Source organism: Rhipicephalus sanguineus, chromosome 5 (genome assembly GCF_013339695.2).
Source record: "Rhipicephalus sanguineus isolate Rsan-2018 chromosome 5, BIME_Rsan_1.4, whole genome shotgun sequence".
NCBI lineage: Eukaryota > Metazoa > Arthropoda > Arachnida > Ixodida > Ixodidae > Rhipicephalus > Rhipicephalus sanguineus.
This window is the reverse complement of record NC_051180.1, coordinates 204,489,011-204,516,257: the sequence shown is the minus strand read 5'-3', so window position 1 is coordinate 204,516,257 and position 27,247 is coordinate 204,489,011. Positions and strand designations below refer to the sequence as shown.

The 27,247-nt window shown below is 51.2% G+C and overlaps 1 protein-coding gene across 1 annotated transcript in view; it reads right to left on the bottom strand.

Annotated features, from left to right (window-relative positions):
• LOC119394579 (collagen alpha-1(II) chain) overlaps nucleotides 1-27,247 on the bottom strand; it is a gene marked incomplete in the record, with an annotated part of 1,710,759 nt that overhangs the window by 1,298,088 nt on the left and 385,424 nt on the right. The window contains 1 exon segment of the mRNA XM_049415838.1: nucleotides 22,921-22,965. Coding sequence (XP_049271795.1) covers nucleotides 22,921-22,965 — 45 coding nt within the window.

Below are 27,247 nucleotides of genomic sequence, written 5' to 3'. Positions count from 1 at the left end.
CGAAACACAACAATGAGCTCGCGCAGAGGGCACGGTGGAAGCCAAGTTTCGGCGCAGTCGCATTTTCAGCGCAGCATAAGAAACTAGGGTCTCTAGAATTATGTATCTATGTATTTTCTATTAAAGGAACACACCACCTAATATTTATCTAGTGATGTTGCGCCTCAGATATGCGTAATGTTTGCTTTTTGATCAACCATGTAGACAAGTATGAACCTAGTGAGCCGTTCACGATGGCTGGCCCTTGTGCAAGGGGTTCAACTTTGGCCGAGTGGCTGAATCGAGGGACGTGCCGACAAACAGAAAGACAGACAGACCAAAATTTCTGCGTTTAAGTTCCCCAAGAAAGACTATCGTCTTTAAAACCCCCTCTGATCTCGGACACGTTGTAACGATGCTCCCGGAGCCTATCATTAAGGCATCGTCCACTTTGGCCAATATAATAGCTACCACAAGTCAACGGCATTTTATAAACTGTACCTTCTGCGCAGTCAACGAAAGAAGTTTTATGCTTCTTGTCGCACTCACTATTCTTGGGGGCACACACGCTAGTCAATCTGCACAAAGATCGCAGTTTATCTGGCGCAGAAAAAAAACTCTAACGCTTGCACGTTCACCGATACGTTTGAGACTTTGTGCAAAACCGTGAATGTACGGAATAACTGCTACTTTACTTTTTGAAGGCGGAGAAATGGTTCTTTTTAGTGCCATGTGGTTCAGAAGGCCTTCAGCAACGCTAACCAGGACATGCGAGGGATACCTCGCTTCCCTGAGGCGAAGTACCTGCTTAATGAAACGGTCAATCATGAGCTCAGGGGAAGACCTACGCAAAGCATTGGGCAGACATAACTTCGCAATACCACTTTTTACCAGCTTCCAGTGTGCCGAGGCATACGGGAGCAACGGTTTATTCGCACGCGGCTCAAATTTCCAGTAAACACGTTGGTCGCATAATAAAATATTGATGTCAAGAAATCGTAAGCTTCTGTTAGATGGTAACTCATGAGTTAAAATTAGGGGTGATAAACCATGACTAAAAAAGGCAAGTGCGCTAGTTGCTAGCGTCTGGAAACCACCATATTGCCGCGTCCATACTATACGCTGGCGACGACAAGGAAGACAGCCGGTGCGCTCGAGAGGCGCAGCGGGAAAGACTGAAAAAGAAGACGTTCTTGGCTGCTGCACGCCTTCAGCGCTATCTTGGAGTACGACACGCCGTACGCCTTTCTGAATAAAGCCCCTGTGTTTTATAACCCGCGACACTGGTGGAGGAGCTGGGTACCATCGCCTCATGATCGGTACTCCTGTGAGCAGCCCTGCATCCAGCCCCACGAGACCGCCACGCGTGGAGACGCCTGTACACCGCTCAAGCCGTCGCCTGCAAGGTCTGAGACCAGAATTTGGCCTTTTACAAGGACCCCCGCTGCCGACAGCCACCCCTGCTCAAGAAATGGCGTTTTCAAGGAGCCCTACGCAGGTAACGGTTCAGAATCTTCGGATTCCCGAACCATTTCACGGCCGCCCGAACGAAGATGCGGAAGACTGGCTTGAGGAGTTTGAACGGGTAGCGAAGTCGAACCACTGGAGCCCCGACGAGAAGCTCTTCCACGTATACTTTGCCCTTGAAGACGGTGCGAAGACGTGGTTCATAAACCGCGAGGCAACTCTGACAACATGGGACGAGTTTTGCCGTCGGTTACGCGATACCTTCGGCAACACAGACCGACGTGAAAACGCACAACGCCTTCTTGAGTCACGCGTCCAACAGCTACATGAAGGCGTCGCCATGTTTGCCGAGGATATGGTGCGTTTGTTCCACCGCGCTGACCCCAACATGTCCGAGGCTAAGAAGCTAAGCCATCTCATGAGGGGCGTCAGAGAACAGCTGTTTGTTGGTCTCGTGCGCAATCCGCCGACAACAGTCGACGAGTTTATCAGGGAAGCCACCGCAATAGAGCGGGCGCTGCAGCAACGGTACCATCAATGCGATCGCCGAACCACCGGTGCACCTGCAGGTGCCGCAGCACTCACTGCGACCGATGAGTGCTCTCTACGCTTACTCATTCGACAGATCGTGCGCGAGGAGATTGCTAAGGAGAACGCAAGGTGCACATCGCCGTCGCAAGCGCCGCAGCAGCAGGAGTTCACGGTCGCCTCCGTCGCTGAAGTCGTCCGCCAGGAACTTCGGCAAGCGTTTGCCTCTCCCGAGCAATACCCTGATGAGTCGTACCAGCCTAACGCATATAGCTACGGTGACGCTGTACGTCGTCCCTTGGCTCCAGCACCATCGTACCAGCCGGACGCATACAGCTATGCAGACGCTGTTCGTCGACCGTTGCCCATGCCCGCGCCGCAATACCGCCAACCGCCACCTGTTGCAGCCTGGGCCCAGCAGGATCCCATAAGGCGACCTCAACTGCGTAAGACGGATATATGGCGCACTGCGGATCGTCGGCCACTGTGCTACAATTGTGGAGAGCCAGGGCACATTTACCGTTTTTGCCCCCATCGTCCAGCTGGATACCGCGGAAGTGCACCTGCCGCTACGCGCCGACAGTTTTGTGAAAGCCGCGCCCCCATCGACGACGACCTGGCTGGCCGGCAGGAGAGCTCCGCTACCTTCCGGACGCGCTCACCATCCCCGGCTCGTTTTGCTTCACCGAGCCGCCGTAGTTTTGCTGACGCCGTTAGAGGTCGGTCTCCCAGCCCACGGCGGGGAAACTGAAAGCAGCGACCTCTGGGGGGAAGGTTGCAGGTCCTCGAATTGCCGAAAATCCCCCATTGTTGCCGAAACATGAGAACGACGAACAAGAAGATTACGCCGAGAAAACTGTGACTGCCGACCTCACCGTGACAATTGATGGGCTTGAAGTGACGGCCTTAGTCGATACTGGCGCAGACTTTTCTATTATAAGTGAGCGACTGGCAGGCGAACTCAAGAAAGTCAGAACGGAATGGACGGGCCCTTATATTCGAAATGCTGGAGGCCAGGTAATGACGCCTTCAGGCAAATGTACAGCAAGACTCACGATCGGGAATAGAGCTTTTGTAGCCTCATTCGTGATCCTACCGGAGTGCTGCAAACCTCTGATACTTGGAATGGACTTCTTAAGGGAGTACGGCGCCGTTGTCAACATACGTGAAGGCGTGATAACATTTGCCTCTGACAATCCCGTGACCTCGGACGCAGACCAAGACCCCAGGGCGTTACGTGTGGTAGACGAAGACGTCTGCGTGCCGCCGCTGTCATGTAGTCTTGTTTCCGTCAATTGCAGCGTGAAGTGTAATGAAGACGCCATAGCCGAACGTGTAACTGCCCTTCTCTTCCGTCAAGGCGTTGCCATCGCTCGCGGCATCGTCAGCTTAGTTGATGGCCGTACGGAGGTGCTACTTACCAATTTTACGAACGAGCGCCGGCACATTGGTAAAGGCACTGCTGTGGCATACCTCGAGGAACTCGACTACTCTTACGACTGCCTTGCTATGCAAGGGGAAGCAACGGCTTGTACAGCACCGCAGGCACCAGATGTCGACATCGGCCCAAGGTTAACGCCCACTGAAAGATGTCGTCTTATGGAACTCCTTGGCCGGTTCAAGGACTGCTTTTCCTCGACGTCACGAGTGGGTCAAACGCCGCTGACTAAACACCGTATAATCACGGAAGAGACAGCAAGACCCATCCGACAGAACCCATATCGCGTCGCTCAGAAAGAACGTGAGGTCATACAGCAGCAGGTCAAGAAGATGCTAGAGGATGATGTGATCCAACCATCAAAAAGCCCTTGGGCATCACCGGTGGTACTCGTGAAAAAGAAAGATGGCAGCTTGCGTTTCTGCATTGATTATCGTAAGCTCAACAGCGTTACGAAGAAAGATGTTTATTCCGCTGCCACGGATCGACGACTCTTTGGACAGGCTACGGCATGCGCACTACTTCTCGTCAATGGACCTTAAAAGTGGTTACTGGCAAATAGAAGTAGATGAGCGTGACCGAGAAAAGACCGCATTCGTGACGCCTGACGGGCTTTATGAATTCAAAGTCCTCCCTTTCGGTTTATGCTCGGCCCCAGCCACGTTTCAAAGGCTCATGGATACCGTTCTCTCCGGTCTGAAATGGAAAACGTGTCTTGTGTACCTTGACGACGTGATTGTTTTTTCAGCCACGTTTGAAGGACACCTAAAACGGCTGCGGTCTGTCCTCCAAGCCATACGGTCCGCAGGACTCACATTGAAACCAGAAAAATGCCACTTTGGCTTCGAAGAACTTCAGTTCCTGGGGCATGTGGTCAGTCAGGAAGGTGTTAAGCCTGACCCAGATAAAACTGCAGCCGTCGCCAAGTTCGCAAGGCCTGTAGATAAGAAGGCGGTCCGACGTTTCCTGGGTCTTTGTGCCTATTACCGGCGATTTATAGCGGACTTTGCACACATCGCCTCTCCACTCACCCGCCTCACAAGGGAAGATGTTGCGTTTGTATGGGGCGAAGAGCAAGAAGCGTCGTTCAACGAGTTGCGGCAGCGTCTACAAACTCCGCCCGTACTCGCTCACTTCGATGAGGATGCACCAACAGCCATCCATACAGACGCCAGCAATGTGGGCCTCGGCGCTGTTCTTGTTCAGTGCCAAGATGGTGCGGAGAGAGTAGTTGCCTACGCTAGCAGAACCTTGTCCCGTGCTGAGTCCAACTACTCAACAACTGAGAAGGAGTGTCTGGCTGTCGTTTGGGCAGTTGCAAAGTTTCGCCCGTATTTATATGGCCGCGCGTTCCAAGTGGTAAGCGACCACCACTCGCTGTGTTGGTTGACCAACATGAAAGACCCGTCTGGACGTTTGGCACGCTGGAGCTTACGGCTTCAGGAGTACGACATGACCGTAGTCTACAAGTCGGGAAGGCAGCACTTAGATGCCGATTGCCTGTCAAGATCACCGATTAAACCACCGAGCCCAGAGGATGATGAATGCGCAGGTTTTTTAGGAGTTGTCGATGCGGCTGTCATCTCCCGGCAACAGCAAGACGATCCGGAGCTCAACTCACTAATAGACTTCTTGAATGGACGAGCCACGAATGCGCCGAGAGTGTTTTCGAGAAATTTATCAGCATTCTGCTTGCGTAACGGAATTCTCTATAAGAAGAATTTCTCATCAACAGGCAAAAGCTATCTGCTGGTAGTTCCGGAAATCCTCCGCAAAGAAATTTTGCAAGCCTGTCATGACGAAGCCACGTCGGGCCACCTCGGTTTCACAAGAACATTAACACGTATCAAAGAAAAATACTACTGGCCAAGAATAGCAGTGGAGGTGAAACATTACGTGCGAACATGCATTGACTGTCAGCGGCGCAAGGTACCACCGGTCAAACCCGCTGGGCTATTACATCCCGTTCCAGTACCGGAAACTCCGTTCGCTCAAATTGGCATGGACCTTTTGGGCCCATTTCCAACATCGGACAGCGGCAACAAATGGGTTATAGTGGCGACGGACTACCTCACCCGATACGCCGAGACCAAGGCGATTCCGAGCGGCACTGCAGCTGAAGCGGCCCGGTTCTTCATTGAGAACATCGTGCTGAGACATGGTGCTCCTGCGGTCGTGATAACAGACAAAGGTACCGCGTTTACAGCCGAGCTGTTGCGCACTGTGCTTACGCTCAGTGGTACAGCGCATAGGAAGACGACAGCTTATCACCCACAAACAAATGGACTTACGGAACGACTGAACAAGACTATCGCCGACATGCTTTGCATGTACGTCGACGTGGAACACAAGAATTGGGACAGGATTTTGCCGTACGTCACATTCGCGTATAACACGGCACGCCAGGAAACAACGAAAATGACACCGTTTGCACTAATTCACGGCAGAGACGTAACTACGATGCTTGATGCTATGCTGCCTCATGACCATGATTCAGAGACGGACGCCGCAGATTTCACTGAGCGCGCCGAGGAAGCAAGACAGCTTGCCCGCGTCAGAATAACTAGCCAGCAAGAACTTGACGCTCAACGGTACAATCTCCGCCATCGATTCGTCACCTTTAAGCCCGGGGAAAGAGTCTGGGTTTGGTTCCCTGTACGACGGCGAGGCCTTTCGGAGAAACTTCTGCGCCGATACTTCGGACCCTACAAGGTTCTGCGCCGCCTTAGCGACGTCACGTACGAAGTCGTCGCTGACGGCTCTTCTTGTTCAAAGCGCCGCCAGCATCTGCCTGAGACAGTGCACGTGGTACGCATGAAGCCGTACTTTTCTGAGTGATGTGACCGCCCACTCGCTAACTGCGCATCGACTGCTAACGTGAGCATCGAGACGATGCTCGCTCTGGAGGGAGGGTAATGCCGCGTCCATACTATACGCTGGCGACGACAAGGAAGACAGCCGGTGCGCTCGAGAGGCGCAGCGGGAAAGACTGAAAAAGAAGACGTTCTTGGCTGCTGCACGCCTTCAGCGCTATCTTGGAGTACGACACGCCGTACGCCTTTCTGAATAAAGCCCCTGTGTTTTATAACCCGCGACAATATTTGCAATCAAAGAAAATTTAAAAATCATCCGCATACCGGAACGTTTTTGTGATGCTAAAGTCATGAAGGCGACCATTAAGGTTTCTGTCCAGTTCAGCTAAAAGCAAGTCGCTTAAAATAGGCGCTATGCAGGAGCCAATGCATATCCCTTCTTTCTGTATGTATGGCTGGTCTCCCCACTGAATAAAGGTAGACAAAAGGTAAAACTGGAGCAATTCTAAGAATCCACCACATGACGTACCAGTCTCATTCATAAAAGCAACACTTCCGAACCTATCGATACAATTCTGTACGCAGGAAAGCAAGCAAGACTGAGGTAAAAAATAAAATAGATCCTTTACATCTATGGAGAATGCACCAATGTTCCCATTCGAAGACGACATCAGGTAATCTATGACACTATCAGAATTCTTGGCAAGGAATCGGTCATCAATGGAGAGCAAATTTAGCGATTTTTGCAAAAATAGGGCAATAGACTTCTGCCACGTACCATTCTCAGAAACGATAGCTCTGAAAGGAGCGTCAATCTTATGTGTTTTGAGGCTGAGAAAACACTTCGAGGCAACCGCTCTTCCTCACGTCTATACCTTTGAGGACACTGCCTAATTTGAGCCTTTTGCACAGTTTTTTTGCCTTTGCCTTTTCCTTAGCAACTGAAAGGCGGCGGCGAGCAACAAAGGCGCTTTTTACAGCTTCTAATGCCTTTACTTCGAGTGAAGCTTTTGATAGCACAGCAAAACACCCCTCTTTGTCGGCCGGTAAAACGCAAAGATTGTTGCCCTTCAAAAAAGACAGGGTACGCTAAACAGGTACCTTCGGAACAGGAACTTGTACCGGTATGAAGCGTCCACGCTGTCCGACACACACCGCACCGAGAGTCCTCACCAGAAGCACGCTGAGACACCTGTCTGATGAAGGTCAGGAGCTCCGGGGCTGTCCTTCTCGTCTCGACTGCGAACTTCGGGCCCAAGATGAGCACATGTTGAACGTCGTCGGGCAACTTGACTTGTTCGAGGACATGTACTTTTCCCTTGGATGCTGCCAAATTGACAGCAAGATCCCGGCGAAGCTGCTTGAGATGGAGCTGCCACAGGGACTCAGTGGTCTGGTCAAGTACCTTAAAGACCGACTGAAGCATCCTGCTCTCTGACGGGACACCCGCAGTGCTCAGTTGTGCGACAAGGAGCTTTCTGTGTAGTCGTGCAAGACAAAGCCACTCCGAACGTTGAATCTTGCAAATTCGACTGCCATGCTTCGCCGATGGCAGGAACCCTCCGAAGAGCGCACGAATATCATTAGGCATGAGGTTGTGCCGCATGCGTGTGTCAAGCCTCTTTTCTGTCTTCGTCTTTTGCGCTTTCAACCTGTGTCATGTATGTATGTATGTATGTATGTATGTATGTATGTATGTATGTATGTATTACCACGCGTGTTATTTTGGTGTATTCGGGCTTCACCCACAACGACTGTTTGCAACGCTCCACGCAGACAGCGCGGCGATGTATCAGAAGCTTCACGAATGTTTTAGCTCATTCCATTAGGACTGCGCGCAGGATACGAATGGTCTAGTTCCTTTGAGATTACGCTGCCACCAGCGATAACACTGGAATGTTCGATGGCACACGTATAAGAGCCGACACGCTTTACCGCTTATCAGTTTTATTGACGGCCGACGCTCTGTTCGCCGCTATCAATGTACAGTCTGTATTGCTTTGGTTTGGTTTCCGTTTCCCGACCACAAGTTGGGCCAAATAAAGATTTTCATCACGGACACGCCGACTGCTGCCTTCGTAGACGTCACGACCCCATGACATCTGGTGGAGGTGCTGTTCGTCCATGTTCCGAACGCCCCCGACAAGACCTGAACCTAGCCTACGTCGCGGAGAAGACATCGAAGCCGACCACGACCAGCGAGCTAGCCGTAGGCAAGGTCTACCACCAGAGACCCGACAAGACCAGGAAGACTCCGACCATGACCATCAAATAAGCGACGGCGACAGCACCCATGGCGCCTGCACCTGTGCTACTACATCAACTGAGGGAGCCACCTACATTCCGCGGGTCACCGCTCGAAGACCCGGAAAGTTGGCTTGAAGGGTACGACCACGTCGCTCTTTTCAACAACTCGACTGATCACGACAAGCTACGGCACATGTACTTCGCCTTGGAAGACGCCGCTCGATCATGGTTCGAGAACCGAGAGGCCACGCTCACAACCTGGGACCTTTTCGCGCCGCTTTCCTAGACACGTTCACGAGCGTCGCCCGGAAGGAAAAAGCCGAAAGTCTCCTAGAGCCTAGTGTACAGCTGCCGAACGACGGCAGACGGCATGTGCACCAAACAAATGGTCCGCCTTTTTCGCCATGCTGACCCCGCTACGTCCTAGGAGAAGAAGATCCACTTCTTAATGCGAGGAGTCAAGCAAGAACTGTTTGCCGGCTTTGTTCGAAACCCTCTTAAGAGTGTCGTGGAATTCGTCTCGGAGGCCACAGTGATCGAAAAGGCGGTTGAAATGCGTACGAGGTAGTACAAGCGCCGAATTTCCACGGCGACCTACGGGGAGGTTCAAGCGCTGCAATTCGATGATCTGCAAGGTACTATCAGAGCGAACGTGCGAGAGGAGCTGCGAAAACTGCTGCCGTCTTCGCAGCCTCATGTAGACTCGACTGCTGACGTCATACTCCAGGAAATACAGCAATCTCTGGGAGCACTTCAACTAGTGCAGCCTGATCCACAGGGGATCAGCTACGCCACTGCAGTCAGCCACAACGCTCCTCATCGCCCGCGCCAGGACGCTGCATTACGACAGTTCCGTCGCCAGCCGCCAGCCGCCAACGTCATACCACCCATCTGTCGCTCAGCGCTACGCTCCGAGAAAGACCGACATCCCGACATCTGGCGCTCCCGACCACCGTCCACTCTGCTACCACGGTGGCGACAATCACACGTACGGGCGCTGCCGCTACCACGAGATGGGCCTGCGTGAATTTGCCATCAGCCCTCCATGTCCAGAAGGAGGTGAACGGCCACGTGCCATAACTGACTATCTCGCAGGAGTGCAATGAACCCCATGGGACCTTCCCGATCGCCGTCGCCAGACAGCTACATGTCTCCCCAACGCCTAACATACACTGGCCCAACCCGGGGCCGGTCACTTAGCCCGTATCCGGAAAACTAAGGGCAGCAACCGATGGAGGTGCACTTACTGTACGACGAACTACCGAAGATCCTCCGCCGCCGAATAAAATGCTGCGACGATACCCTACGAACACGAGGCAAACCAGGCGGAGCCCTCACGATGAAACGTTGCGGCCTGAAGACCTGTTGAAGCGACGTAGTAGCAGCGGGACAAGCCACGCCGCGACCTAACCGTAACGCAAGACGACGAACCACCGATTTTGACGTGCTTTTTGATGGCCACAACGTCACCGCTCTGGTCGCCACCGGAGCCGACTACTCCATCGCCAGTGGCTCGTTCGCCGCCAAGCTGAAAAAAAGCACAGACCACTTGGGAAGGACCCGAAATCGGCAAAGCTGGGGGCCACCTACTAACACCAACTGGAATCTGCACGGCAAGAATCGCAATTTACGGGCCCGAGTTATCCAGCGAGCTTTGTGGTCCTGCAACAGTGTTCAAGGGGCGTCCTTCTAGCCATGGATTTCCTAAATCAGCACGGCGCACTCATTGACCTACGATCCCAATCGATAACGCTTTCTGCGGACAATGCCATGGCTCTGGATAGAAAAATTGGTCACCACACATTGACTGTCATAGAAGAGCAGGTCACCTTTCCGCCTCTCTCCAGCGTCATTATTTCCGTCGGCACCGAAAAACCCACGGAGTTAGAAGGGGTCATCCAGAGCGACCAGGACTTGCTTCTGAGCCGTCAGATCTGCGTCACAAGAGGGATAGCGGGATGGCAAAGCGAGGATAATGCTGACGAACTTCAGTCACGAATACAGGCACCTCGACATTCGTACGAAGGTCGCTTACATACATTATTTCGTGGACGCCAGCAGTGCTTTGGCCGTCTTCGATGCTTCCCAGCCTGCTTCGAGGAATCGAGGTCCCCAGCTAGATTTCGTCGTCAATCCGATCATTGCGAAGCACAAGCATAGAAGAGCAGTGCTCAAAGCACTGATCCTGCAGTTCAGGGACTGCTTCTCACCGTCGTCAAGGATCAGACAGACTCCAGTCGCTTAAACGACGTATTATAACAGAAGAAAGTGTCTGACCCATCTGTCAAAGTCCGCATAAAGTTTCGACACGAGAACGCATGGCGTAAAGAAGCAGGTCGACGAAATGCTACGCGACGACATCATGCACCCGACCAAGAGTCCGTGGGCATTTGCCGTGGTGTTAGTGAAGAGGGATGGCACTCATAGTTTTTGCGTCGACTATCGCCGCCTGAACAAAGTCACGAAGAAGGACGTGCATCCTCTTCCCCGGATGGACGACACCCTGGATCAATTACACAGCGCAAAGTACTTTTCGTCGATGGACCTCAAGCCCGGCTACTGGCAAATCGAAGTCGACGACAGAGACCGAGAAAAGACTGCCTTCATAACAGTAGACGGCCTGTTCGAGTTCAAGGTCATGCCCTTTGGTCTTCGCTCGGCACCTGCAACTTTCCAACGTGTCATGAATACAGTACTGACTGGCTTTGACGGCGTCGTTATGTTTGCCTCCAACTTCTACGAACACCTACGGCGGCTTGAAACTGTACTTCAAGCAATCAAGAGCTCCGGACTCACCCGGAAGCCAGAAAAGTGTCGCTTTGCGTACGAGGAGCTCTTGTTCTTAGGACACGTGATAAGCAAGTCCGGAGTACGCCCTGACCCGCAGAAGACAGTCGCGATCGCTACATTACTGCCGACAAGAAGACCGCGGGTCGATTTCTAGGCCTGTGCGCCTATTACAGGCGGTTCGTGAAAAACTTTGCCCGCATCGCCGAGCCACTTACGAACCTTACCAGGACCGACGTCGAGTTCAAGTAGGAAATGTCGCAAGAGGAAGCATTTCAAGAACGAAAACGACGCCTGCAGGCACCTCCTGTTACTCGCGCATTTCGACGAATACACCGAAACAGGAAGTACACACCCGCGCAAGCAGTGTGGGACTCGGCGCCGTTCTTGTGCAGAGGACTGACGAACTGGAAAGGGTCATCAGTTGTGCTAGCCGGTCGCTATCGAAGGCGGAAGCCAACTATTCCACAAAAGAAAAGGAGTGCCTTGCGATAATCTGAGCTACATCAAAGTTTCGCCCCTACCTTTACGCAGGCCATTTAAAGTTGTAAGCGGCCACCATGCCTTGTCTTGATTAGGTAACTTGACAGGCCCTTTGGGTCACCTCGCACGGCGGAGCCTGAGGCTTCAAGAATTCCACATTACCTGTCGTTTAGAAGTCTGGAAGAAAACTCTTCGACGCCGACTGCCTGTCTCGTGCCCCCGTCTTCGCACCGTCACAGGATGACCAGGATGATGACTGCTTCTTGGGAGCCATAAGTGTCGATGACTTCGCTGAACGTCAACAAGACGTCCCGGAACTCAGGGGCCTATGGAGTACCTCGAAGGCAGCACTGCTTTTGTTTCCAAGCTATTTAAGCGAGCACTGGCGTCGTTTTACAGCGAAAGCTGTTATGAGATCACAAGGGCCCTTTTTGGCGCCATAGTTGACGCCGAGCCACCGGTGTCCGTAACCACTATCGCGCGAAATAAGAAAACAACGAAATGAAAAAAAAATACCCAGGCTGGAACGAGGTTCGAACCTAGGCCGTCTGCGTGGGAGCCCAGTATTCTAGCTCTGAGCCACTCCGCTGCTTGAAACTGCTTTGAAAAAGACCGTGTACAGGCTTCATGTCGGGAAGGAACCACATACACATGTGTAATGTACACTTAATAAAACACGTTGCGGGGCTAGTTGGTGATAAATTCTTATTTAAAAATTGTAGCGCTATATTAGACGAGGACAAGAAGCAAGGTACATGACAGGGCGGGCGCTAACTCCAACTGTTTTTATTGAAACAACCGCACAGCATTTTACAGCAATAAAGACAGGGCACGCATGCGCATTCATGAGGAACAGAGGATGGGGTGGGATTCGTGCACGCTATCAATTTTTGCTTAGTACCTCAACTTCACTAGCACGCAATGATATAGATGTGGTGCTGACGCACATGTCACCTTTCTGTGTGATGAAAAACGCTTCTGATAGTTCGCGTGGCAAAGGTCTCAAATTCACATACGAGCTTCCTAAAGAGAATAGCCTTCAATTCTTGGTCCTTTACATCAAGTACGATGAACGATGTGTGTGCTGGAGGAATGTCGCTTGTGTGTGTCGCCCTTCTGTGTGATGAAAAACGCTTCTGATAGTTCGCGAGGTAATCTATCTTTACTTCTGCTTAGGATTTTTATTTTCTCAAGCCGTGGTTCACAGTTTCTGCAAGCGCTGCAATGGGCGGGTAGATTCTGGAACGACGCTGACTCATCGCCTAGCGACCGTTCATGTTCCTTGACGCGCTGGTTGATGCAGCGCCCAGTCTGACCTACGCAAACCTTGCCACATGAAAGGGGGATCTCGTAGACCGCACCCGTGGCACACCGCACATACAGTTTGGCGTGTTTCGTTCCACAGCCGGGAATCACCTGGTTGCTGCTGCAGACCTTGGGGCACATTTTGGCTAGCTTATGTGGAGCCGAGAAGACGATAGGGACACCGTACTTGTTGCCAACCCTTTTTAGGTTGTGGGTGACCCTATGCATGTAGGGTATAACCACAGGATTGTCGTCCCTACGTTCTGGTCTCCATGGCTTCTTTGACCTCCCCTTGAATTTCTGCAACAGTGACTCCGTCACAGCTGTTAAGACGTGGTCAGAGAACCCTGGTTTTCGCAGTCTGGCTACCTCACCCTTAAAGCTTGCTTGCATCATGTGAGGGCAAGTCTTGATTAGTGCTGATTCGAGCGAGAGGTTCGCAATTGCCCTCTTCACCGTTTTTGACTGGGCCGAATCAAACGGTAAAAAATCATTCTTAGCTCTCGGTCGATTCCTCCAGCACACACATCGTTCATCGTACTTGATGTAAAGGACCAAGAATTGTAGGCTATTCTCTTTAGGAAGCTCGTATGTGAATTTGAGACCTTTGCCACGCGAACTATCAGAAGCGTTTTTCATCACACAGAAAGGTGACATGTGCGTCAGCACCACATCTATATCATTGCGTGCTAGTGAATTTGAGGTGCTAAACGAAAAGTGATAGCGTGCACGAATCCCACCCCATCCTCTGTTCCTCATGAATGCGCATGCGTGCCTTGTATTTATTGCTGTAAAATGCTGTGCGGTTGTTTCAATAAAAATAGTTGGAGTTAGTGCCCGTCCTGTCATGTACCTTTCTTGTCCTCGTCTAATATAGCGCTACAGTTTTTAAATAAGAATGTGTAATGTAGCGTGGTAGAATAGTAAAATAACAACCAGGCGTCACACAATGCGAATTGCTCAACGAATGGGTTGCTGAATTCTTCCAACCCATTACAAAGTGCTTTGCCATAATTGTTTACCGTCATCAGCCACAGCATCAACAAAGTGCACATAATGCCATAAAGGTGTTTAGCGGTTACCACGGCTCTCCGCAGAATGACGAAAAATTGCATAGTGGCTGCTCCCCTACTTCACAAAAATTATGATGACTTATGGTGTAGTGGGTTCCTCGGAAGTGCCCTTTTATTGGTTGCCGAGAAAGCCCATGAGGCTCTCATGATCCATTTCCACAGGGTCTTAAAAAGTTAATTCTCTCTCTCTCTCTCTCTCTCTCCTTTTCACGTTAGCCTACGTTAAAAAGCGTGGTGGGGAGTTGAAATGACGACCGGGCGTCACACAATGCGAATTACGTAACTAGTGGGTCCATTGAAGCTTCCAAACCATTACAAAGGGCTCAGCCATAATTCAACCGTCGCATCAACAAAGTGCACATAATGCCTTACAGATGGTACCTCGTTTCTCCGCAGAATGTCGAATAATATGGTGGGTGCTTCCCAACTTCACAAATATTAAGATTTGCGGCGTCTGCTAATCCAGAGCAAGCCCCGTCTGCGCATCTAGAGCCAGCAAAAGACCGACAGCCATCGTTACAACCTTCCACGACGCCACGTGGAATACCAGCCTCGCGACCGTGCCTGGGTCTGGACGCCAATACGCCGAAGCGGACTTAGCGAGAAGCTTCTTCGACGATACTTCGGACCGTACAGGGTACTTCGACGTCTCGGTGAAATCGACTAGGAGGTTATCCCCGACGGCATGACGAACTCTCAGCGGCGCCGGGGACGCCACGAGATCGTGCTTGTGGTGTGCCTCAAGCCTTGCTATGCACGTTAAAGAACCTGTCGACTCCAGTTTTTGCTTGCTTTATTCTGTTTCTTTTGTATTGCATGCATGTTTTCAATTCCAGGTTCTGTTTTAAGCATCGGGGCGATGCTTTTTCAAAGGGCATTGCCACGCGTGTTGTTTTGATGTTCTCGGCCTTCACCCACAAAGACTGTTTGCAACTCTCCGCGCAGACCGCGCCGCGATGTTTCAGAAGCTTCACGAATGTTTTAGCTTATTCCATTAGGATTGCCCGTAGCATGCGAATGGTGTAGTTCCTTCGATAGAGTACGCTGCCACCAGCGATAACGCTGGAATGTTCAATGACACACGCATAAAAGCAGATACGCTTTACCGCTTGTCAGTTTTACTGACGGCCGACGCTCAGTTCGCCGCTATCAGTGTACAGTGTGAATTGTTGTAGTTTGCTTTCCGTTTCCCGGCCACAAGCTCGGCCAAATAAAGAGTTTCATCTCGGACATGCCGATTGCTGCCTTCGTCGACGTCACGACTCCGTGAGAGTAAGTATGTATGTATGTATGTATGTATGTATGTATGTATGTATGTATGTATGTATGTATGTATGTATGTATGTATGTATGTATGCATGCATGTATGTATGTATGTATGTATGTATGTATGTATGTATGTATGTATGTATTGCCACGTGCGTTTCTTATTATCACTTTTGCTGTATTAGGCTTTCGCCCGCAAACACCGTCAGCAACGATCAGCGCAAACCACGCCTCATTGTTCGAGAAGCTTCGCAATTATTGTAGATCGTTTTGTTAAGATTGCGTGCAAGACGCGAACACTTGAGTTTATTCTAGAACTTGCGCGACAACCAGCGATAACGCTGCAATAATCGACGGCACATGTATGAATGCCGACCCGCTTCACCGCTTGTCAGTTTTTTCGACGGTCGACGCCGAGTTCGCCGCTATCAGTGTACAGCGTGTATTTCTGTAGTTTGAGTTTTCATTTCCCGGCCACATGTTCGGCCAAATAAAGAGTTTCATCTTGACTATGGCAGCTGTTGTCTTCGTCGACGTCACGAACCCGTGATATCTGGTGGAGGTGCTGCTTCATGATCCGGACGCCACCGTGGGGCGCCGACCCAAGCCCAAGCCGCGGAGAAGACTACGCTAAAGACAACCCGGATCGTCGTACTAGCCGCCGGCAGAAGGGACTACACCCAGAGCACGGGCTCCTTCCCGAGAACACCAGGCAGCCCAAGACCGTCACATCGACCGCCGAGACGATGACAGCCCCCCTGCCGCCTACAACCGTCGTGATGCAACAGCCAAAGGAGCCACCGCCTTTCCGTGGATCGTCGTTTGAAGACCGGGAGAGCTCGCTGGCGACGTACAAGCGAGTCGCGAGCCCTCAAACCTGGGACCTCTTTCGGACGACGTTCCTTAATACCTTCGCAAGCGTCGTCCGCAAGGAAAAGGTCGCTGCTTTGCTGGAGGCAAGAGCGCAGCTACCGAATGAGAGCGTCACCATCTACACGGAAGAGATAACGCGACTTTTCCTCCTGGCCGATGCTGCCATGCCTGAGGAAAAAAGGTCCGCTTCCTTATTCGGGGAGTGAAACAAGACCTCTTTGCAGGATTGGTGCACAACCCGCCGAAAACAGTCACCGAATTCTTCACCGGCGCCACAACTATCGACAGGACGCTTTACATGCGGACGAAACAATACAACCGCTCTCCGCTGTCTGCAGCCTATTCCGAAGTGCACTCGATTGCCACCGACGACTTGAGCGAAACCATCAGAGCGATTGTGCGGGAGGAGCTTGTGGGAACCACGCCCACCGGCTATCTCGAGATAGCGCCACGTGCTGCGCAGAGGCGGTGCGCGTGGCCCAGCTGCGTGGCTTAAAAGGGCCAGCCTGCGCGATGCCCAGGGGAGAGGTGCCTTGGCTGCCAGGAAGGACGGATGCTGCCACCCGCGCTGGCCGACTGCTGCTGCCGCCGGTCATGGTCGCCGCTTCATGGTCTCGTGTCCCTGGATCGACCTAGCCGTATGCAGCGTAGAGTTAAATAAATTATTGTTGTTTGTTGTGAGTTGAAGCCTCCGTCTCTTTTGCTTTAACTACGGACGGCGCGCAGCAAGCCCAGTACCCAGAAGCTGCGCAAACTGTTACCTTCGCCGCAGCATCAAGTGGATTCAATCGCCGACGTTGACCGCGAGGAAGTCCGTCAATCGCTTGTAATTCCCGAAGCACCGCAGGCTCAGCCGAAAGCCATGAACTATGCTGCTGCAGCCCGACGCAACGCCCCCCCTCCTTGCCCATGTCAAGGCGCCGTGCCGCCGCAGCAGTTCCGTCGTCAGGCCCCGCCCCAACCACTACCGACGCCATACCGCCCGCCGACAGGACAATGCTGCGCCCCCCGAAAGACCGACGTTTGGCGTGCCCCTGACAACCGAACGCTCTGCTATCACTGCAGGGAAGCTGGCCACACGTACCGCCACTGCCAGTACGGTCAGATGGGCCTACGTGGCTTCGCCGTCAACGCACTGCCTCCACAGCGTGGTGAGCTGCCGGGCGACATCGCCGACTACTTGGTCACCACTGAATGGGCACCTCGACGTACCTCACGTTCGCCGTCGCTTGCACGCTACCGGTTTCCTCAGCGACGACAGCAGTACAGCGGCCCTAACCGGGATCTTTCCGCGAGCCCATATCCGGAAAATTAAGGGCAGCAACCGATGGGGGTCCGGTTGCTGTACGACGAACTACCGAAGATCCTCCGTTGCCGACAACGACGACGTGGCGGCGAAACCTTCAGAACACGGTACTAACCAGACAGACTCTTGACGACGAAGCCTCGCGCACCGAAGGTCTGACGACGCGACATGGAAGGAGCGGAACAAACCGACGCAGCCGTGATCAGGCGCCACGACCTAACCGCAACGCAAGACGACGAACTATTGACCTCGACGCTCTGATCGACGGTCACAACGTCACCGCTCTCGTCGATACTGGAGCCGACTATTCCGTCATGAGTGGGCCTTTCGCCACAAGGTAGAAGAACGTTAGGACTGCTTGGGATGGCCCCGAGATCCGGACCGCTGGAGGCAATCTAATAACGCCGTCTGGAGTCTGAACAGCAAGCGTCACCATCAATAATCGCACTTATGCTACGAGCTTCGTAATCTTGCAACAATGGTCGAGGGATGCCATACTTGGCATGGACTTCTTAAACCATCACGGCGCCGTCATCGACCTAAGAACCAAGTCGATAACTCTATCGTCGGAGAAATCGACACCGCTGGATACGAACCCATGTCAACATGCCCCGAACGTGTTCGAGGATCAAGTCACCATTCCGCCTAGATCCAGCGTCATAATTCCCGTCGGCACCGTAAAGGCTGAAGACATTGAAGGTGTCATCGAGAGCGATCAGCGTTTGCTGCTAGACAGTGAAATTTGCGTAGCAAGAGGCATTGCTCGGTTGCATGAAGGAAAAGGAGGCGTGATGCTAACGAACTTCAGCCAAAAATACAGACACCTGAGCAGGGGCACGACGATTGCCTACATCGAAGAAATTTTGGCTGTCAGCGATGCGTTTGCCTTTTCAGATGCTTACGAAGCTACAACGACAACCGCAATGCCTGAGCCATCCTTCGACGTAAACCCAAGCCTTCCCGCTCATTAACAGCAACATCTCCGATGCCTTCTGAAGAAATACGAGGAGTGTTTCTCGTCGTCATCGCGGGTCCGGCAAACGCCCCTTGCTAAACACCGTATGATAACGGAAGAAAATGCTCGACCGCTCCGTCAGAGTCCCTACCGGGTTTCGACGCGAGAACGGGAGGCCGTTAAGAAACAAGTCGACAAAATGCTACGCGACGACATCATCCAGCCGTCCAAGAGTCCGTGGGCGTCTCCCGAAGTGTTAGTGAGGAAGAAGGAACTCTACGTTTCTGCGCCGATTATCGTCGCCTGAACAAAGTCACGAAGAAGGACGTGTACCCTCTTCCACGGATAGACGACCGCCTGGATCGACTCCACAACGCGAAGTACTTTTCTTCGATGGACCTCAAGACCGGCTACTGGCAAATCGAAGTCGACGAGAGAGACCGAGAAAAGACGGCCTTTATAACGCGAGACAGCCTGTTCGAGTTCAAGGTGATGCCCTTTTGTCTTTGTTCGGCGCCTCAGACATTCTAACGTGTTATGGAGACTGTGCAGGCTGGCTTGAAGTGGCAGACGTGCCTCGTGTACTTGGACGACGTCGTTGTGTTTCCCTCAAGCTTCGACGAACACCTCCGGTGCCTTGAAGCTGTACTTGAAGCAGTCAGGACCTCCGGCCTCACCTTGAAGCCTGAAAAGTGCCGCTTCGCCTACCAGGAGCTCTTGTTTTTGGGTCTCGTTATTAGCAGGGATGGCGTTCGCCAAGACCCGCGGAAAACAGCTGCCATCACAGCCTTCCCACTGCCCACCGACAAGAAGGCCGTACGCCGATTTCTCGGCTTGTGCGCCTATTACAGACGCTTCGTAAAAGAATTTTCACGGATCGCCGAGCCACTAACTCACCTGACGAAGACCGACGTGGAATTCAAGTGCGGAACGGCGCAAGTCGAGGCATTTCAAGAACTGAAACGACGCCTGCAGACGCGTCCGATAGTCGCGCATTTCGATGAATACGCCGATATGGATATCCACACCGACGCAACCAGCGTAGCACTCGGCGCCGTCCTTGTGCAGAGAACTGACGGACTGGAAAGGGTTATCAGCTATGCTAGCCGGTCGCTGTCCAAAGCGGAAGGCAACTATTTCACAAGGTAAAAGGAGTGCCTTGCCATCATCTTGGCTACATCAAAGTGTCGCCCCTATCGCTACGGCAGACCTTTCAAAGTTGTGAGCGACCACCACGCCTTGTGTTGGCTGGCTAACTTGAAGATCCCTTCAGGTCGGCTGGCACAGTGGAGCCTAAAACTTCAAGAATTCACCATAACCGTCCTTTAGAAGTCCAGAAGAAAACACTCCGACGCTGACTGCCTGTCTCGCGCCCTCGTCGACCCACCGCCGCAGGACGACCAGGAGGATGACTGTTTCTTGAAAACCATAATTACCGAAGCTTCGCCGAACGACAGCGAGCGGACCCAGAGCTCTGGGATTACATGCCTTGTGGATTACATCGAGGGTGGGACCGCAGTTGTTCCGAAGGTATTCAAGCGAGGACCTGCGTCGTTTTTCTTGCGAAATGGCGTTCTCCTGAAGAAGTACTTCTCGCCACTTCGAGCCAACTACCTTCTCGTGGTGCCCTCAGCATTGCGACCAGAAATCCTCCAGGCCCTACACGACGATCCGACAGCTGGGCACCTTGGTTTTTCTCGCACGCTCGCAAGAATACTGGAAAGGTACTATTGGACGCGCCTTGCCGCCGACGTCGCTCGCTACGTAAGAACATGCCGAGACTGTCAGCAATGCAAGACACCGCAGACAAGACCAGCAGGCTTTCTTCAGCCAATCAAACCTCCTCGCCGGCCATTCCAGCTAATTGGGACGGGCCTACTGGGGCCGTTCCCAACGTCGACTTCCGGAAATAAATGGATCGTCGTAGCAACTGACTACCTAACGTGCTACGCCGGAACAAAGGCTCTGCCCAAAGCAGTGCCGCCGAGGTAGCCAAGTTTTCGTTGAGAACATCGTCCTTCGTCATGGGGCCCCAGAGGTACTTATCACCGAAAGAGGTACGGCGTTTACTGCTGAACTAACTCAGGTGATCGTGAGGTACAGCCAGACAAGCCACCGCCGGACCACCGCCTACGACCCACAGACTAACGGCCTCACCGAGCGTCTAAGCAAGACCATCGCCGACATGCTGCCCATGTACGTCGACGTCGAATACAAGACGTGGGATGCCATTTTTCCGTACGTGACCGCGTACAACGGGGTCGTACAAGAAACGACAAAGATGACGCCATAAAAGTTGGTCCACGGACGGAGCCCGGCAGCGACGCTCGACGCCATGTTATCAACCGTTACCGACTAGGAAGAAATCAACGTGACCACCTACATACAGCGCGCCGAAGAAGCACGACGGCTCGCCTGCCTACGGATCAAGAACCAGCAGACGACTCACAGCCGCCGCTACAACCTTCGACGATGCCACATGGAACACCAACCCGGTGACCGCGTATGGGTAGGGACGCCAATACGCCGACCGGAACTTAAAGAGAAGCTTCTTCGACGATGCTTCGGACCGTACAGGGTACTTCGACGCCTCTGCGCACTCGACTACGATGTCGTCCCTGACGGCATTACGAACTCAGCGGCGCTGTGCGCGACCTGAAGTAGTCAATCTCAGGCGCCTCAAGCCATATTACGCGCGTTAGTGAGTCTGAGGACTCTACTTTTGGTGTATTATTGTACGTTCTTGCTTGTGCTTATTGTTTATTGTACTTTCTTGCTTTATTCTTGTTATTAGATGCGTAGCAGGGCCCGTATTTTCAAAAGGCGACAAATCGCAAAAGTATCGCCTTTGGTGCGCGCTGATTGGCTATTGAGCAAACCGGAAAAGCTAGGGCGCCATCTGGTATTTCCGCCGACGTCACTTTCGCGTCATGGTGCTCGACGGTGCTCTCGACATATTTGCAATAAACGAAGACACCGTTAACCGTCGGTTGGTGGTGAAGTCTAGTATTTCAGTGACGTAGGCAGTAGCTTCTAGTATTCAATCCTCGGTGGATATACGCAGCATTTTTTTACGCTGAAACATTCATCGAGCATTACCTTGGGGTGTTATTAGCACTCGTTCTTTGCCAGCGCGTGTTTTTTCGCGGTTTGAACGTCCCAGGAACATGAACCGTGCGTTGCTCGCGTGGCTTACCGCGAGCCGGCAACATGTTGAGATCTTGAGACGATGTCGCTGCGGCGGCACGCTACAGCTGAACTCTCCGAGTACGCCGTGTTAAACTCTCAACGAAAATCCATTTCACGCAAAGTTTCATTCTTTAAATAATATGCTGTGCTATAAATAATCGAACAAAAAAAAGTTGAAAGCACTTTCAACACATCTTATATTTCAAGTAGCCACAGCCAAGCCGGCCAAGCCTGGCCACTGCGTAGAAGCAGCAGCACACACTCGAAAACGCAGCACTCGGGTTGCTTTGCGCTCGTACGGTGCGCTCACTCCTGTGTTGTGAGACATTCGATTACCAACGGCCAGTTGCAACAATGACGTCACAGGCCAGTGTTTTTTTAATTATTGAACGCATCAAATTCTACGTCACCAAACGCGAAGCTATCGCCTTTTGCGATCGTTTGAGAATACGGGCCCAGCTCTTTGACTAGCCTGTGTAACGCTATCCGTCCGTCCGAACAAACGCGAGGCAACGCGCTTCCCTCGGCGCAGGTGCTGGAGCAGTGCCAAGTAGGTCACGCCGCAGCTGGGCGTTGACGTCACGCACCCCTCGCACGCTTCCCTCGCAGGTGCGCGCGTACGTCACTCTCTCCCTTACCCGCCGGAGCGCCGCAGCTGCCGGCTCCAACGCCCGCTCGCCTCCCGCGTCTGCGTTTCAAACAAACGTGTACACCAGTAAACGCTACACCGAGTTTCGGTTCAAACGAATCTTCCAGCGCTAACCGCAGCACCCGCGTTAGCGCCGTTCAACCCGTGGCGCCACCCGTGCGCAACGCTGCTGCTTCGCATCCCATCAGCGTTCCCTTCGGGGATATGGCCCGATTTTTTTTATTGTGGCATGCATTGTCCACCCCACCCCCGTGTTCTGTTTTAAGCATCGGGACGATGCTTAGGCTATGCAGCTATCAAACAATCTCTTTTCCGATCTGTACAACGTCACCGACGTATCACTGATACACCTTTCTCCTTTCTTTTTTATGTAATAGGCTTCTATCAACTGACGCGCAGTTTGATACTTGCTTCTGCTTATAAGCTCTTTCGCGGCTAAAGTATGACATTAAGCAAGTACCAACTAGGCCAATAAACAGTCTTGTTAATACAAATGTTATAAACGCACTGGATCAAAATCAGGGTCTCATTGGCGTTTCGAATAATCTTGTAGATAACTCACGCGTTCTCCAGGACGTCCCGGCGATCCGTGTTCTCCAGGAGGCCCCTGCGCGGATTTGAAAATGACTTCTTAGCCTGGTGGTTCATTACTTATCCTCACAATAAATGGGGATTACAAAGGGTAGCGGCTCCTAAACAAAATAATTGATATTTCCAATATTTTCCACGTGCTCGTCATGGTTTTTACTATTGAAAAATCAAGTTGAAAAACAAACGTTCACCTCCGTCTCTTATTCGAGAATAGTATTGCACAACTCATTCTAGTTGCTTTATTAAACGAACCTGTCACAATCATAAAGAATCACAACAGCGAATTGATGAATCTGACGAACCCCACGCCATGTGCTTACCTGTACCTGCGTGGCCATGTTGCTTACCTGTACCTGCGTGACCGAAACGGAGTCTCGCACCTAGTTCTCCATGCGTTCGCTATGGCGCTCCTGCTCGGGCACAGCTAGTGATATAGAAGGGCTTCCACAGTGCGTTGGTACGCCCGAATCTGACTCTAATCAGGCCATAAATAATGAATTTTTTAGTTGCACATTGCAGGAGGAATCTTTTGGTCATCAGTATAAATCACGATTATGCCAGGGACGTGGACAGCTGGCACGGCTGTGGAAATAGTTTGTAGAGTGGGCGTCAGTAGTCTCCGGGGCGGCTTCCCGCGTGATTCTAGCGCGGGATGCGTGAGCAGGTAATGCACTTCCGTCGAAAGTTTCTGCGCGACACATTCTATCGCTACGTTTATTTTGCTCACTGAAACACATACGTCCGCTGATTGAAAAATGCAGGAAAACTCACTCTAAATGAAGAGAACTCCTGATTATTGCGAATTGTCGTCGGTAAACTTACGTTTCTCTGCTAAACGAAGCAGCGGGTGAGGAGGGCGACCGAAATTTCTGGGCGCCGTTTCCTGCGAAACGCAACTTTTCCTCTATCTCCTGAGAGTGTTCCTGATAAGGGTGTTTCTCCCAAACGCTACCCTCACACCCGCGCTTGGCATGAAAACCACATTGCTACCGCTCGCTCCCCCCTCCACATAGGAAAAGATCTGGCGACATGTCCGGATGTACCTTCTTTAAGTCATGACTTGCAAACAAAATATAAATATACGCGAAGTTGATACTTTATAAGTGCACGTGCCGGCGAATCAAGGGTGAAATAATTCGACCAGCACTTTAATATTTATTGCAGTTTCATTAAAAACGAGGAAAGATTTATTCATAAACGGAACACCTTCCTTCAGATGTGTTTACGCGACAACGCACGTATAAGAAACCTGCCGCTTGACTCTATCTTGCTTCATTTTCCCGACAGACCTTGGACCGTGGCGAGAGATATTGTTCAGCGACGCGTCTTAACCCTGTAGCGCGCAGGGCGACTCGTGTCATTTCACAGTCGCGTCTTTTCTGGCATTTGAGTCGCGGAGCACACACAACATGCAGTTTCGTTGCATCACACCGCAAAAAAGGCTGGCTGGCACGCGCCCGCCGAAAAGCCCTGCACAAGCGCAGCAAACGCAAAGAAAGCTCGCCCACACACGCGATCACACGAAAGAGCACACGAAAAAGCTCAAGAACCTTCATAAATCTCGAGGCAACCACGTTATGGCACGAACCAAAGTCCGCCTTGTGCACCGGAACACTAGCGTCCTCATCAAAAACCGTGCTCGAAACTGTCAACTCGAATAAGACGCGCTCGCCCATTGACGGTGGCGCGACACCGCCGTCAATGGGCCGAACCTGGGTCATTATGCCTGTCGTCTTCAGGAAAGGGGCTACCCAGTAAACCACAAATATCTGTGCGATGTACGAATAAGATCCAATTGTCTAAATCCATGAATGACATGTGCGAGACGTCCCAGAGAAGCAAATTTTTCGCACCCAAATTTATCAACTTCTATGGTATGCTGTTTCTACAAAAAAAAAAGATTTTGTAATATGACCTCTAATAAATGTTACAGAAGCTTTACAATTTTACAGCCTATAGATTTTGTTTATTAACCTCTAGAGAACGTTACCCAGAGGTCAGGTGCTGCAAGAACTAGTATACACGGGAAATGCACAAATGAAAGCTATATTTGACGATGACAAATGAAAAGTTTTAAATGCGAAGCATTTCTTAGCGAACCTCTGGCACTTTGAGCGTTTCTATCTACGTATCTATCTATCTATCTATCTATCTATCTATCTATCTATCTATCTATCTATCTATCTATCTATCTATCTATCTATCTATCTATCTATCTATCTATCTATCTATCTATCTATCTATCTATCTATCTATCTATCTATCTATCTATCTATCTAGCCGCCTACATCTGGGTGCTCTCATGATCGCCTCCTTAACTTGGTGTAGACCAAAATTTGCATAGGAAGGTAAGAGGATTTGACGAATATGATTGCCGGGTCATGATATGCATAACGTTAAAAAATTGTCGCGCACATCGTCAAACCCTTTCCACTAGACACGTGTGGCACATACCCGTTTACCACGGGCTGCGGTGTACGAGTATGCGCCACAGGTGATTGACAGTTTATATCTACCCAGCAACGGCGAGAACAGACAGTGTTAACTTAAATGTTAGAGCGTTAAGGAAAACCAACATCGGCAGCATTGACTCAACGAATGGAAAGAATGAAAATTAGGATCCCAGCAGGAATCGAACTCAAGCATTCTGCGTGGCAATCAGGTATTCTACCACTGAGCCACGCCAGGTCTGTAAACTGGTTTGAAAAAGCAGCCTACGCAGGCGTAATATCAGTGCAACGCCAATTATGGTTGTTGTGCTGTATATGTAATTTTGCAAGAAAGCAATAAACGCTACATGATACTCCTACGATGTGTACTCCTACGATACAGGTGTCATATCAGATTAGTGTCTGTAGTTCCAGTGTTGGCTCCGCTTTTATAGCAGTCTAATAAACATTACGTTTGTATTCCTATGATTCAGCAAGCTATATTGAAGCATTGCTCGACCCCGGAGGAATACATTAACGAAGGTTACATATGATATCCACATCACCGCACCGTAAAGTGCACTTCGTCCACCAGAACAACGCTGTGTCCTCTTCATTTCTTACGAGGCTGGGCGATGGCCTCATGCTGACCGAGGATGATGCCAGATTGATTGACAACCGCTTTGTAGACAAGGCTACTTAGGCCATATGCGCCCAGGTAGTCTACGAATACGACAAACACCATCCACTGATGTTGGTCTACGTAGCACTATCCAGGCCTACCAGCCTCGACGGCCTATACCTCACCAAGGCGAAGGGTGGCTTCAGGTTCCGACATCTCGCCGGCTTTGTCGACAGACAATTTGTCGACAAGATGACCGAGGCATCCACGAACTCCAACAGCTTTACTATACCACATACTTCACTACACATGGACTCCTCGTCATCACGATTAGGACCGGATCCTATAACAACTCATTACCAGCTGCTGGTGCTCACTGATCACGGTGATGATGCCCTTGTTCAAGAACTGTCAAGAACTTCCTGCACACATGTACACGGGTTCGTGAAACGGTGTGCGTTCTCGGGACACGTATAAGCACTACATATCAGCTTACTGCTTCTGGTGTAGGTAATACCCACGTTGCCATTCGCAGCGTTACCCAACCGTAAACAACTGCTTATATAACACATATGCGGCTCTTCAACATATATATGTGTGCGTATAAAATTTATACAAATCTTTAGCGTCATTTTGTAACTTGTCGTTCAGTAAAAAAAGTTACGCAACAGTCACCTACCCGCCGCATGCTTCGCATAACATCGACTCCCACGGTACGTGGGATCTGCCGAATTTTTATTGCTGAGTATGGCGCCGAAGCCGCGTCGATATTACGTCACTGATTACAACGTCGTTTATCCTTCATGTTCTGGTCACACTGATTGACTTCAAGTCCGGCAATGGAGACCGCCCATATTTTATTCCCGGATTCTTCTACAATATAATTCATTCGTACCAAATTATAGGCAATTATGTGGGCTTTAGCAGACTTCTTCAATATCTCTGACGTCACGGAAAGTTGGCGCGGGAACTTGAAGCCGCAACGTCACGCGTAGTTTTTTTTTTTGCGCGTTTTGTGGTTTCCGGAGCGCCTTCTGTCAGCGAGAGTGCTTAAAGTGTTGCGTCAGGCTAATTTAGAAATTACAAAGTGAAACTGGAATTTAATTTTTTCTCTTGTGTCCGTTTAAACTTGGATGGACCCCTGGAAACAGAGCGCATATATTTTATATCAGCTAGTCCCGTACTATCTCTGGTCATTTTTCTCTATGTGTTAATCACCGATTGCACGAGAAAATTCAGTTTAGTCG